At 36.7% G+C, this 13736-nt stretch overlaps 1 protein-coding gene across 1 annotated transcript in view; it reads right to left on the bottom strand.

The window, feature by feature from the left end:
* Nucleotides 1-13736, bottom strand: part of DTWD2 (DTW domain containing 2) — an 84311-nt gene that overhangs the window by 39551 nt on the left and 31024 nt on the right. Inside the window, exons 4-5 of the mRNA XM_054397623.1 lie at nucleotides 9398-9488; nucleotides 6407-6501 (exon numbers count right to left, since the gene is read on the bottom strand). Of these exons, the coding sequence (XP_054253598.1) occupies nucleotides 6407-6501; nucleotides 9398-9488 (186 nt within the window). The remainder of the gene's footprint in view (nucleotides 1-6406; nucleotides 6502-9397; nucleotides 9489-13736) is intronic.

Raw genomic sequence — 13736 nt, 5'->3', positions numbered from 1 at the left:
TTCTATCCTTACTTCTCCAATTATGCTAAGATACACACACACACACACATATATATATATATATATATAAACCATGTAAGGTAATGAATATGAGTGTAGAGTGTGTGTGTATGTATATATATAAAAAATGAATTGAATATGTATATATACACACTATATATAATGTAAAGAACATGAAATGCCAGCGTCCTCTATATGGACATGTTGATGTTTCTACACGCTAAAAGACACATGATTTTCCTATGAGTATTCATTCCTGGTGCTACATCTACTGTATTTCTACACATTACTAGTTTTGAGTCTTCATTAGCAGCTTGTGGACTTCAGCAAATGTAGGAATTTTCAAGTAAAAAATAAATCTCTATCATTTATAGTCACAGTGTTCCACTTCAGTCTAGAAAACATATAATGGCAACAATTAAAAATAAGATTAATATAAAGATAATCCCTTTCCATAAATACCTCAATATAAATCATCTTCTCTGTTAACCGTCTTCCCATGATAGACAGCTAGTATAAAGCTCAAAAAGATGATGGGATTTAAGAGATGTATTTCTAGTGGCAGCTATGGTCTTGACCTCTCTAAGAGAAACATTTGCAGTGTTTGCTTCTCCTATAAACCACTGTTCAGCCTTAATTTTGGTATGCAGCAGGCACTGAAGGCCTGTATAGTCCAGTTAGTCTGACAATAAACTCTGCTAAGAAGGACTGTTTGGATCTTTCATTTGTGCCTGAATTGTATCCAACCATTTTGCCATAGCAGATTTATACCTTCTCATGATGGTACTAAGAACAAGTAGCATTCTGTTACTTCTGGGATGCGTGCTCTTGGAATGTGTAATTTAAACACTACCTCCTCTCGTTATATTCCAGTTTTTGTATCATAAACATTTTTATTACACATCTATATTCACTTTCTCTCAAACTCTCTTAAGCAGTTTTAAGTCAACAGGGATCTATTAAACTTTGTCAGTGCAAAAGGCAAGTGTTCAAATTTTAAAAATACAACACTGTCATCAAGTAGCAAACAGTGTAAGTATCATAGAACAGATGTTAACTTACTGTCTTTGGAAAGCTGTCAGGTTAATTGGGGAGTTTTAATTTTTGTCAGCCTTTTTACTATTTCACCTTAGTCATAAGCATGGGGCTGTATCTATCTCAATACTTGCACACTTGGAAGACTGTAGGAATACCAATCCACATAATTCCTGTATAGTAACAAAATTAATAAAGGAAAAAACCTTTTATGCTGTCCACAATCAGAAATAGTCCCTTAGGTTAAGCACTGAACCATAAGAGATAGCCAGCCACCAATGTTTTTGTATTACATATATTACATATATACTGTATTGCATTACTTATAACTTGTTTGCTGTCATTTAGGATATTAGTCACATTCATTCTAAAAGCCAGCTATTCAAAGAGCTTTTTTAGGAGAGAAGGGGGACAACATTAAACTAGAAGAAAGGAAACAGATGAATTCTTGAGGTGTCACCAGCAGAGGCAAAAATTATCTTGCATTCTAGTAGAGAAAAAGTTCTCCAGATGTAACCTATGCTGAGGCAGGGGGTGGGGAGAGAAAGGAATTTCAAAAGCTACAGTGCCAGAAGAGCAGGAAAAAGTTACACCATACCTTAATTCTAGCTCAAGTTATAACAAGAAGACAAAGTGGAGAATTCTACAGAGAAAAGACTTCAGAAGAAAACTTCTAAATAGCAAAATATCCAAACAAATTAGAAACAGAAGACCAGGAAATTAAGCACATATTAGAAATAGCATCAGTAATTAATCTATCTAGAAATGCCACATCCCTTTAAAGAATATCCATTACCATTTCTCTACAAAAGCAAACCCAGACAACTACATTATTCTGACACAGCTGCTGAACTGTGGTCACTTGTCACCACATTAACTTGAACAGTTCTTTCCCTTCATTAAGCAAAAGGACTCATCGAAAACAAAAAGCTCTTAATACAAAATCTTCCTCTCCTGCTACTGTGAAGCGTAACTTTTAAGAACAGAAACATAAGCAGAAGGATCATATGCGGTGCTGGGTTCACATGGCAAGGTTTCAATAGAGAGGTATTGCTCCCTGCAGATACACCCTGAAGAGAACTGCAGCCAGTGGAAATGATCCCTGTTGAAGCAGGGGAGAAGTGCAAGAAGGACATTCAGAGAGGAACTGCTGTAGACTGACTGCAAAGCTGAAGACTGCAATATTTGAAAAAAAAAATTAAAAATAGCCAGATAAAATGTTATCCAAATTATAGTGAGGAATCTGAAATATAATGTAGTTTCAGATGTAAATAAGCACATGTCCACTTAGTTAACATTAATTGCTTTCATACACAGAACCAATGAAAACTGTGACCAGGCTGATCTCTGGCTGCGTCTACTTACTGCTGATTGTGACAAGGAGTAGAAAGGCACAAATTCAGAGTAATAAACATTGAAGAATATGGCAAAAACTTCAAGGAACTTAACTGAATAAAGAATTGTATCTTGTAAATAGTTTTAGATTATTTGGCAAACGGTAAAAAATTGATTAGTTGATATTTGATACACTAAGAATATTTTTATTTGTGAACAAGCTCTAGAAAACTGCCACAGAAGCTATATGTAACCACCACAAAGAGCTTTATAAAATTAATAGAAATAAGTTACATTTTATTACTTCATAATTGGTTGAAGTTACAAATTTTCCCATGTGCCCCAATTAATTTCTGATCTAGACTACTGAACTGAAGCAGAGCTGGCAATTATACAGCACACAATGTACTGGAGATTTGTGTAGCTTGATTTCAGAGGGCAATGCAAATAAACTCGAAATTGCTTCCTCACCATCCTAAATATCAGGGTGCTGGATACAGAGATATTTGCATCTAAGGTCCTGTTAGGAATCATTCACTGGAGTATACAGTTTTACCATGGTGCACAAAATTAGCAAACTACTGAAGTGCAAATACTTGCAAAGAGGGAAGGTTTGAAAATAAGATCACCTCTTCAGAAAAAAAAAATAAAAGCAAAACCACCCCTCACAAACTGTCACAAACTCTAAAATGAAACTTAAAAACAATCATGACAAAGTTGTTAATATAATATGAAATTAAAATACTTTGAATTTTTGACATGTTATACAAGATACAGTTGCTATCTCTGCTCAATATATATAGAAATTCCTCTGCAGCAGAACAAACAGGATTATTATTCAAAACCAATTGCCTGCAAAAAGTTTACTAGTAGCCTAAAACAAATATGAATCCCCTAAGCTGTATGTTCTTCATGAATATGAGACTATAATTGCTTTTCCCCTAATATTTCCAGTGAAGAGCAAACCTACTGGTCTTTAAATTCATGAATGTCACCAGATGAATAAAATTTGTGCATCAGTTTTCCACTACAAGAAAAGGTGACCCAGGAATGTGGAACTGGGTAGAGGAAATACCAACAAAAACATAAGTTGCTTTATGTTTACTCCTTCACCCAAACACAAGTTAAAAATAAATCAATACAAGTTCTGATTTTCAGTCTTACTGTGATGACCATCAGAGTCCTGAATGTTAGGCTTTCCAAATCAACCCAGTTAACTCTGTAGAACACAATTCTCTGTGGAGTTCCTTAAGAAATTGCTCTGTGCTCGTCGTTAGTTTTGCATGCCAATGATGAAGCACAGGAAAAATGCAATTCTGTAGCACTGTATGAGGAAAAACAACCTACATACACTTGGGTATTCACTTGCCTTCCACTTCCACAGAGCAGCTCTGGAGACTGAAAGAGGCTACCCATCTCAGATGGTGTGTTGACTCTCACCTGAAAGCAGACCTCTTCTGACAGCCACAGATTAACAACTGTCAGTTTGCCGGTGGGTATATCACTGCAGGAGCTGTTGTGATGGAGACTTAAAAAAAAGGATAAAGTGCTATGGGTGGCTAAATTTTCACTCAAATCCATAAGGACAATTATTCATGCTACCTGGAAGTGGTTTAACTTTTCAAAAATGTTTCCAGGAGCTGTTGGATCCTGTGATAATACAAATATGCCAAATCCCATTCTATTCTGATATTTTACAAATGTGTGGGCAACCATCAAGGACATCACCTTCCCAGGTCTGTCACATGGCAGCGTTCCAGCTTTATGCAGCAAAAGCATGCATGCACTGCATCACTCCTGAAGGCACTGTTCACAAGCAACATCCATGCAAGAATGGATTTACGCTGTTTCTATTCCCTTTCCACCCATGCACTTCTGGAGGAAGATGCAAAGGATGTAAATAATGTCACATAACTTAAAAAAAAAAAAAAGGCAAAGATATGGCCTTATGTGCTTCAAAATAACAATACTTCTAAAATGCATCAATGAGCCCTCTTTCATCATTTATTTCTTCAAAGTAACAAAGACAGAAGTCATCCCCTGACATAGGCCAAGTCACTTGTGGAGCAGCTACGAAATTGTTTACAGATACTGTGTCTTTTAAGAAAACCAGAAAAAAAAAACAACGAACAAATGAAGTCCTTTTTTAATATGCCATAAAACATAAGATGAACCACTGCAATTCACAAGGTTTTAGAAGTTCCGTTAACAGAAATTTTTACCCTAAGAGGAAGGCAGGGACAAGTACAGCACTCTCTACTCACAATGAACACTGGGGTGTTTCTATCCCTGTCTGCAGATGCTGTTCCCAGAATATTCCACAACAAAGAAGAAACTTAAGTCATTCCAGGTGATTAATGAGAGCTCTCTTCATGCATCTGCACATGCCTGAAAGCATGCCGAAGTCCAAAATAACAGTTACATGGTCCTTCTAACCAGCTATTCAAGTACCAAGTGCTGTGACAAATAAGGAATAGGGATTAAAACATTGGCAGAATGTATCTATAAAAGTAACCCACCTCCCCTGAAAATAAACAAAAAAATTTAAACAAACAAACAAAAAACCAGAACAACCAACCCTAGCATAAAAACATCATGTTGCACAGCTGTAAACTACATTTTCTCCCCCTCCCATCATCCCTCCTCATAAGAAAGTGAGAATGACTGAGCCCTCCCCATTTCTGCAGTCTCACATCCACAGGACAAAGCTGCAGATACTTTGAGTGGAGACATGACTGCTACTTATGTACTTTTTGCACTGTATCCACAGAATTCATATTAACCTGTAATGGAAACCTTCCTTTTCTTTCACCACTTCCAGTATGTTTTATGGGAAAAAAAACCCAACCAACCAACCAAACAAAAAACAACAACAACAAAAAAATCTACCTCAGGAACTAGGTAATTAAGAATTTATTTAAACTATCTTGAGGCTGACATGTTCTGAAACTGATATTCACCTGAAGAGGACCCTCTAAGGTACAGAAATATATCTGGATTCAAACTTGAAATCAGCTTTTATACTGTAGTCATCACTTCTAAAAAAAAGTCTAAGGAGATTTATACTAGAAACAGACTGTACTGATAGTGTTCCACCCTGTGCACATCAATATGAAAAGTAGTACCATTGTCAGGTTTAATGGGAAGACAGTACAATTATTTCCCTGTAGCCTGGAAGTTCTTAGATAATTATTATAGTTATTATCACAGAAGACTAATAGCAAAGCAATGTATTTCTAATGTGCTCTACTTACTTTACTGGCAGAACAAAGGTGTGGGAGTACCATTCTGAATCACCTTCTGACATTTTTCCTCACTGAACTCTACAAAACGTTTTCTCCAAAGACTAAACTAATTTTAGAATTCATTTCCTTCATCACTATTCATTATTTTTATTTGCTTTTATTGAAAACGTACGTAATAACATTTCATTGGCATTTCTACCAAGAATTGGTTTCTCAGACTTAACTTCATCTAATGAAAATTAAAGACATTATGTGGGAGAAAAAAAAAAAAAAGAAAAAATAAATCTGAAAGCTATGCATTCCCAGAATTAACATTAAGAGAAAGGGGAAAGGATTTGAAAAAACACATACTTTATGAGTTTTTCACCACCAGACTTGCTTCTCAGGTACAATCTCCCCACTCAAGTTAAAACTAATTACACTTCAGTAACACTAAATTCTTTGTTACACAAATATGAAAAGAATCAGAGATAACAAGACAAAGCTAGTACCAGAAAAGAACAGAATTGCAAAAAGGCTAAAAGTTGCAGAGTAATGGCTAAAAGTCGCAGAGTAATCATGTGAACTTTCCAAGCATACAAAACTGAGGCACTAAAAGCTACAACCTAGAGGAAGACATATTAAGGTTTTCTGACTACAATATATAATTCATCTTTGCTAGAAATCAAAAGCTTATATTAAAAGTGATTGTGTGCACTTTCAATAAAAATTAAGAACGCTCTTAAGAAGGACACTGAAGAAAAAAAAAAGATCTCCAACATTTATAGAGGACAACAGGCAATCCTGCTCACCTATCTTCACTAAAACGTCGACCGACCAAAATTTTACACTTGTCTGGAGGGAGACAGGCTGCCAGCAAAGGTACCGTCCTCAACACTCGGCTTTCCTGTAAAAAAGAAAAGTTACTTTTGAATACAACTGAGGTGGGCTTCTATGAATTGTAAATGTGTACACTTGCTTTCAAGTTCTTTTGACTACAGACTGGTACTGTTTTGGTTGGTAATACTGAACTAGTCTTTAATAACTTATGATCGTCAACACAGATCTGAACTAGGCTATGAGTATAAAAAAAAAAAACAACAAAGCTTCACAAAATAATCAGCAATAAGGGGAAAAATACAAAACAGCATGAGCATGAAAGTCATAGGCTGGGGACCTAACATCTCTATATCGGAAAATGAGGGGAGGGCTTGATCTCCACAACAAAGTGCTACAAATAGAAGCGCTGGGTATGTATCAGAACAGACAGTGTGAAATACAAACACCTTCACTCTGCTGTCACTTCACCATAACCAGGACAATGGAGCTATTACTAGCACAGGAACTCCCTCTTGTGCCATCCTGGCCCTGTTGACCAGATATTTGCTTGCAGCTTTGTGCCACAAGTGAAGAAGGTGATCTCAGTGGAGAGCAAGAGCTCTTCAGATCTCAAAGAGCATTAAAAAAAAGCTGTGTTGGAGCAGAGCTTCAGAAAGTGGAGAAAGGGGGAAATACTGCCAGATGAAAGAAACCATCTACTCAAACACAGAAACGTGTTTCTGTCCTTTATTTAAACACAGCGGGAAACACTCATTTTTGCCTAAACCAGAAGTACAGCAAATTGATTAAGTGTTTAGAATTGCAATTTCTGTTTCCCATCAAGGTAAAGAGAGTATGAATTTATCTTGTATTTAATGAGGACAGCAAGCCAACACTGAAATCTGAAGGCAAGTTTCAGTTTATTCACTTATCACAGGAGGAACAAAGGAAGGTTACTAGCTGAATCTGGTAGGAGGCAAGAAACCAAGAGGTCAGGTGATTACAAAAGCCCTAAGCCCAGTAAGAAACAAGTTCTTAAGTATTCTCCACCTGAATGTTTCATGATTCAGACAATGAAAAACCAATGATTAATCTCCAAAACAATAGGATAATTAATGAAAACCCAGAAGGGATTTGATCTGTCTCTTGATTTATGAGCCATATAGCAACAATTCAGGATTTGTGAACATACAAGGCCTTCATTAGCTCACAGCTCTCTCTAGATGGCTGTTACCTATGCAAAGATCAATGTGCAGCTGTCTGCACTTTTCACATTGTCTTGCTACCAAACCACTGTGAAATTAGTTCTGTGAAGACCTTCATCACAGCCACCTGAAACATTTATTACTTTTGCTGATCTGTATTTACTGACTCTCTATAAATAAAATATCACAGAACTGAACAAATAGTTTGTCCTGCTACATTGCAGGAGCAGCAGCATGTCTCTTAAGAACAGATAAATGTTTATCCTAAACAGATAAACCTCTGCTATGCTTTCAGGGTTCTGTCCCGAGTCATACCTACAGCTCAGGTTTTGAAAAGTACATAATGGCCTATAGTCTGCTGGAGATCTAGGATGATAAAAAGCAAAGGTAAAACAAATGTGTACGTGAGTGTGTACACCCAGCTCTGCCACTGATCTGGCATAAGGCTCCTAACAGTAGGCCTATGAAGAGAAAAATAATAAAATTTTATTTACTTTTAGATATAGCTAATACACAAAGAAGAAAAAGAAATTAGACTAGGCAAATAACTCCTTCACCTTTGCACTAGTCCTGATGCTGAGTTTGGGATACTGGAGTTCTATACTTCATTTTTAAATCCCTCTCCTTATGAACAATGGTATACTAACAGCATTCAGAAAAACAGTATTTACATGGAATGCCGAATTCTCTTTGCATTCTTTCACAAAATAAAATCTAAGTAATTCATGGACCTATTATGCAAAATGGAAGTGGGATGGTGGGATTCCTCACCTGGCATCCATTGCTTCCATTAAATGATTCCTCTCCTTTTCAAAGTACCTGATATCTGCACAGGTCTATCTGGCAGCATGGCCTCTGGATAGTAAGAATGTGGAGACATTGTCACATTAAACAGAGCACAGAAAATGTTGCTCCTGACTTCCTTCACTACTATCTTGCCTGAATACAAGTCTCAACAGTATCATTTGACCATAGGTGGTGGCTTACTTCACTGCATTGCAGACTTCCAAAGACAGTAAATAATGAAGCGCATGGAGGATGACAGCTGGCAATGATGTGCAGCAGTGGAAGACATTCACTGTCTGTTTACTTTTATGAGATATTTTTGAAATGGTCTCTAAGACTATATCTAGAATGCAGTGGCAGACTGAAGGATCAGATACAGTCCAGAAGGCTTATCTGCCTTGAGTATGAGCAGTTACAGCAACAGAACTTATCTTTGTTTTTCAAGTATGCCTCTGCTGTTCTGGAGTCAAACGCATCACCTGTGATAACACAAACATTTTCACTAGGCAACCTGGTCTAGCTGAGGATGCCCCTGCTGACTGTTGAGAGGTCAGCCTAAATGACCTTTGGAGGTCCCTTCTGGCCTGGACTATTCTGTGATACTATGATTCTGTGATTCTATGACTCTATGATTCTTAGCTTCCCACCATTTGTTTGGATTTATCTCTGGTAAGTCAAGTGCCCTTGTATAGCCAGTTAAATTTTTCCTGTCAGAGGCACTGTTTTCAAGCAGAGTTGAGATTTTAGCAGGACTATTCAGATAAGATGTCTTGTGTGCATGGAAGCTGCAGAAATAAGGTGTGATTTCAGAAGTCAGAAAAATTTAGATGAACTGAATAAAAGATACAATAATTGAGATGAACTGGAATTTCTATCAGCAAGTTTAAAAGGAAACATCATTATATGATGTTAACAGCATAGCTGTTTCCTTTTGCCTACACTTACTGCATTAGGATTCTAGCTGAACTCCAACAGTTACCACAGCTTACTCACCTCTGCTGGATGCTGAATTATATACAAGCAGGTGGAGACCTTGAGCGGATGTATTGGCAGGAATGGACACAAACACACCTTCTGAGGACGGCTACATGACAGAAAGGAGTGAGAGAACAACAGAAGTAATTAGCGATTTACGAAAGATGGCATAAATGACTTGCATAAATACATACCGCAACCCAAGAGACACACTACGAACTCTTTATGTCCCCTTATGACCTGGTGTTTTAAATCTTATGAAATTTTTCTTGAAATTCCTTCTGTTGCTAAAAATAAAGCAGCAAGGTTTTCATTGAAATATAGTTTTGAGAGCAGCAGTCAGATCCCTCTTGTGATTTGGTAAGGATTAAAGCACTCTTAAGATCCTTTCACCATCTGCAAGAGCAGCAATGTATTAGTATCCATATCTCAATCACAGAAGTCTGCTACTGCTTTTTGTGGCAAGTGAACGTTTCAACAGGTTGATAAAATATTCAAATAGAATTTTATAATACTATATAAGAGAAGAAAAATATAATTATATAATAATAGATTTTATATAATAATAGATTAACTACAACAGACAGTTTAGAAGTACATGCACTCAAAACCCCAGACATGCTGTATTTATGATTGAGTTCATTTTTTATACTTTCATCTACACTGAAATATGTAACAGACATGTAGTATGAAAACAAAAATTCCTTATCAGAAACTTCTACTTTAAGTCTGAAATAAAAAATAAAAATTTAAATGTTTTGGTGTACTGCATAGAGCTCTTAAAATTACGAGCAGAAGATCTGTATCTAAAGGAAGGAACCTAAACATAGTTTGGCATTAAACTAATGACCACGACGAAACAGAAGCAAAAAACTGAGCTCAATATGAATACAATGACTGAAGTTGTCACAAAAACACAGACTTCCACGGCCACCCACAGAAGTCACTAGTTGCACGCGTTATTCAAAAATTCACTAAAATGAAGGATTTCCTGAACGGTGAAGCTATTACCAGCATTCACCACTAAAAATCATACAGTCCCTTCAAAAAAAGTTGTGAGATTAACAAAACACAAAGCCAGGGTTTTCAGATGAATGATAGTTACTTGGGAGTTCAAATTCACCTGCATCCTCCTTGCAATCTTTATTGCTAACAGTTTGTATGTGGGTCACACGTGACAGACAGTGAGCAAGCAGTCTCTGCAGTAGACACGCTTTAGAGAAGTGTATTCTGAAGACAGGTCCAGACAACATTCTCACAGGCCCAACTGACACTGCACCTGCTTGTACTAAGCAATGTCACAGTAATTCAAACCACTGTAACTGTTTCCTAGTTAACTATTAGTACTCACCAGTAAATAGTGGCATTATAAAAAGTGAGTAGCAGACAAGCATCTCTTTAACAGCTGTGACAGGTGTGTTAACTTAAACCCCATCTACTGAAAGACAGTATACCCTTCTCCACAGGGTATGCAAGTGAAGGCTACCCCCACAATACTCTAAATCCAAATCAGTAAGGGGAGTGTTGATGCAAGGGAAAAAACTGGTACTAATCAAAGTAAGAACTGGGAAAAGTATCTCAAAATATTTACTCTGGTACACAGTTCCTGATGAATTTCCTTTGCACTGCTAGTGACAGCATTTTTCTCTTGCTAATCCTGCAGAAGTTTGGCATTTTTTGTTGTACAAATGATCAGGCTTTGAGGCTACAATTATGTAAGTACTCATTAATTTTACTATTCAGTGGGTTACTCCAGTGACCTTCATTGTGAATGAACTGAAACCAACCTCACTTCCAGGTCTGGTAGGTACTATTTCAGAAGTTCTCCAGCACTGTACCACTGCCTTTTTCCAAAAGTTTCTCACATGTAACTAATTTAAGCAGAGATTCCTGAAAACAGTTTTGTTAACAACCTAGAAACAGCAAATACACCCGAAGGCTATTTGTTGCCTGTGTCCTGACTGTTAAGTAGAATCTAATTCTCTTTCTAATCATCAGATTTAGTGGAAACTCAATTTTGTACTAAGAGCAATTCCTTAGTTTCTCCCCATTATTAAATGGCTAGTTTCACTAACAAGAGAAGTTGTTAAAGTTCTCCCCACTATGGCATTTTCTTCGGAGGAGAGATTAAGGCATGAAAATCTACTACATAAGGCTGCTCCAAAACAGTTAGCTGCTGATTTCAATCCAAAGAGATGCATTGTTCACTAGCTTGTATAAGCAGCTGGAAACAGTTCCTGGTGATTTCTGGCCTCAGGGTGTTTGACTACAACAAAGTTGTCTAGATAGAATTAACTTATTTTTGAGGCTCCATTTTGCATGCTTTTTTATTTTCCACACTGGCTTGGATTTTGTGTGGGTAGTTTTTTAAGCTTTGTTAATCTAAAAAAGAAAAAAAAAAAAAAAAAAAGGAAATTACCCACAAAGCAAGCATTGTAAACTAGTTACAGAATAAGCTCAACCTATAATTTCATTTGTAGAGAGCACAGCACAAACCATGACCAACAAAATACTTTCCAATACAAGTACTTAACATAAGTACGTACATCACTTAAGTTTCAGCATCCAATCAGGTACCTAATTATGATGAATGCATACTTTTACAACCCCATCCTGGGAGCCCAAGACTTTTTTCTGCAGTTTCACTGGTACAAAATAGTTATTGTGCTGAGAAAAAAAAAAACAAAACAAGTTATTCCTATGTGAAACTGCCATGACCAGTCCACCACATCAGTTGCACAGGAAGCACTGCAGAACAAGAGAAGTTCTGTTCAGCCACCACAAAACCACCTTTGCTCAGAGAAAGGCCACATAGGAAGAAAAGGCTTTTTGTCTTTTCCTTTTGTTCAGAGATTCTGCTGCAGTCTTGCCCTACATAGGCAGCTGGTGTTAGAGAAGACTAGGGGCAACACCAGGGAACAAACTCAATGATGAACATCCATTTTCTCCCATTTCTGGAAATGAAAGTAGCAATCTGCTCTAGTCAGGAGCAGTAGTATTCAGAATATTAAGGAAAAGGTTTGTGGGTAGGAATTAGGATGTGAAAGATAATTTTTACAGTATTATTCACCTGTATGCAATTTCACTACAGCTCAAAGCTACCCAGTGGGTTCTTGCCTGTTTTTCAAGCTAGCTTAACAATGTATGAAAAAGTAACCAAAGTAATCTGTCAGATTGGTAGGACTGGAAAAAAGAAAAAGGCAAAAATCATTCTGTATCTTGCAATAGTGCTCCATATGCAAAGGACAGCCATGCCCATGCACAGATTTCTCATAGCTTTCTTTCTGTTACTCACATCTAAACTACAGATGCTCAGATTCAGAACTGGTGTTCCCAGCAGAACTGAATCTGGACTGTGGACTATGTGGCACAAACTGTGGGGCAAGGTTTAGTGTAATTACTAGTTTCTGGGCAGAGATATTCTAAAAGTGAATATGCAACAGCCTGGAAAACGGTGAGCTAATTAAGAAAATCTTTCCAAGTATCTGGATGATCTTCCTACAAATACAAACACCCTCACTTGCTCCAGGACTTTTAGGTTGTTACAACATGTGCCAAGGGCCTCTGAAAATAGGCACTATTCTATAATGAGGAGTGTACTCTTACATCCATATTCAGAAAACTAACAGACAGGTAATTCCAGGATTTAAACCCAGAGTTACCAAAACCCAGCAGTGTCACAATTTTGTGCTCAGCATTTGTAGATGCTTCTATATAAAAAAAAAAACATACAAAGAGGTTAAGTGTTCCAAACACATGTTTTAGAAACAATGTTTGTAATATTATAATAAAGAAGATGTTGATGTTTTTAAACTGTTCTCTCTTGTGGCAACATTTTAAAAGAAACATTCCTGCCCAAACAGAAATGGCCACTGGAAGTAAACTAGATTTCTCCACAATTTACGTTCAAACACCAAAGGTTTAAAGGTCAAAACCCACCTGAGAAGTATGGAGATAAGCCAGAAAGTTACCATATGTTACTTGTATACTGATGTTTTAATACACAGTTTATGCTAACATAAATTTATTACACACGTTCATTAAAATAACATTCAGGAGTTTTACAAAACTGTGTTGGAATTTTAAAGGTGCAAGCTCACACATATTACAAAATTTGTGGAGAAGAAAATGTTATGTTTTGTTAGTTTTATGTTGCAGGACAAACAAATTGAAAATGGTTTAAAAATTTTATCTTCCAACTTAACCACTACAGCTATAAAAGGATCTTAAAGTAATGAATGGATTAAATAAAACATAGCTAAAAAGATGCACTTAGGAAGAAACAATCCTAACTCAACATATAGAACATGCCCCAGTCTGAGGTTAATATGGTCAAGCACTCGAAACTAAGACCTTA

The sequence above is a fragment of the Indicator indicator genome, chromosome Z (assembly GCF_027791375.1).
Source record: "Indicator indicator isolate 239-I01 chromosome Z, UM_Iind_1.1, whole genome shotgun sequence".
In the NCBI taxonomy this organism is placed as follows: domain Eukaryota; kingdom Metazoa; phylum Chordata; class Aves; order Piciformes; family Indicatoridae; genus Indicator; species Indicator indicator.
The sequence above is the reverse complement of the archived record's forward strand: the minus strand, read 5'-3'. Positions and strand labels throughout refer to the sequence as shown.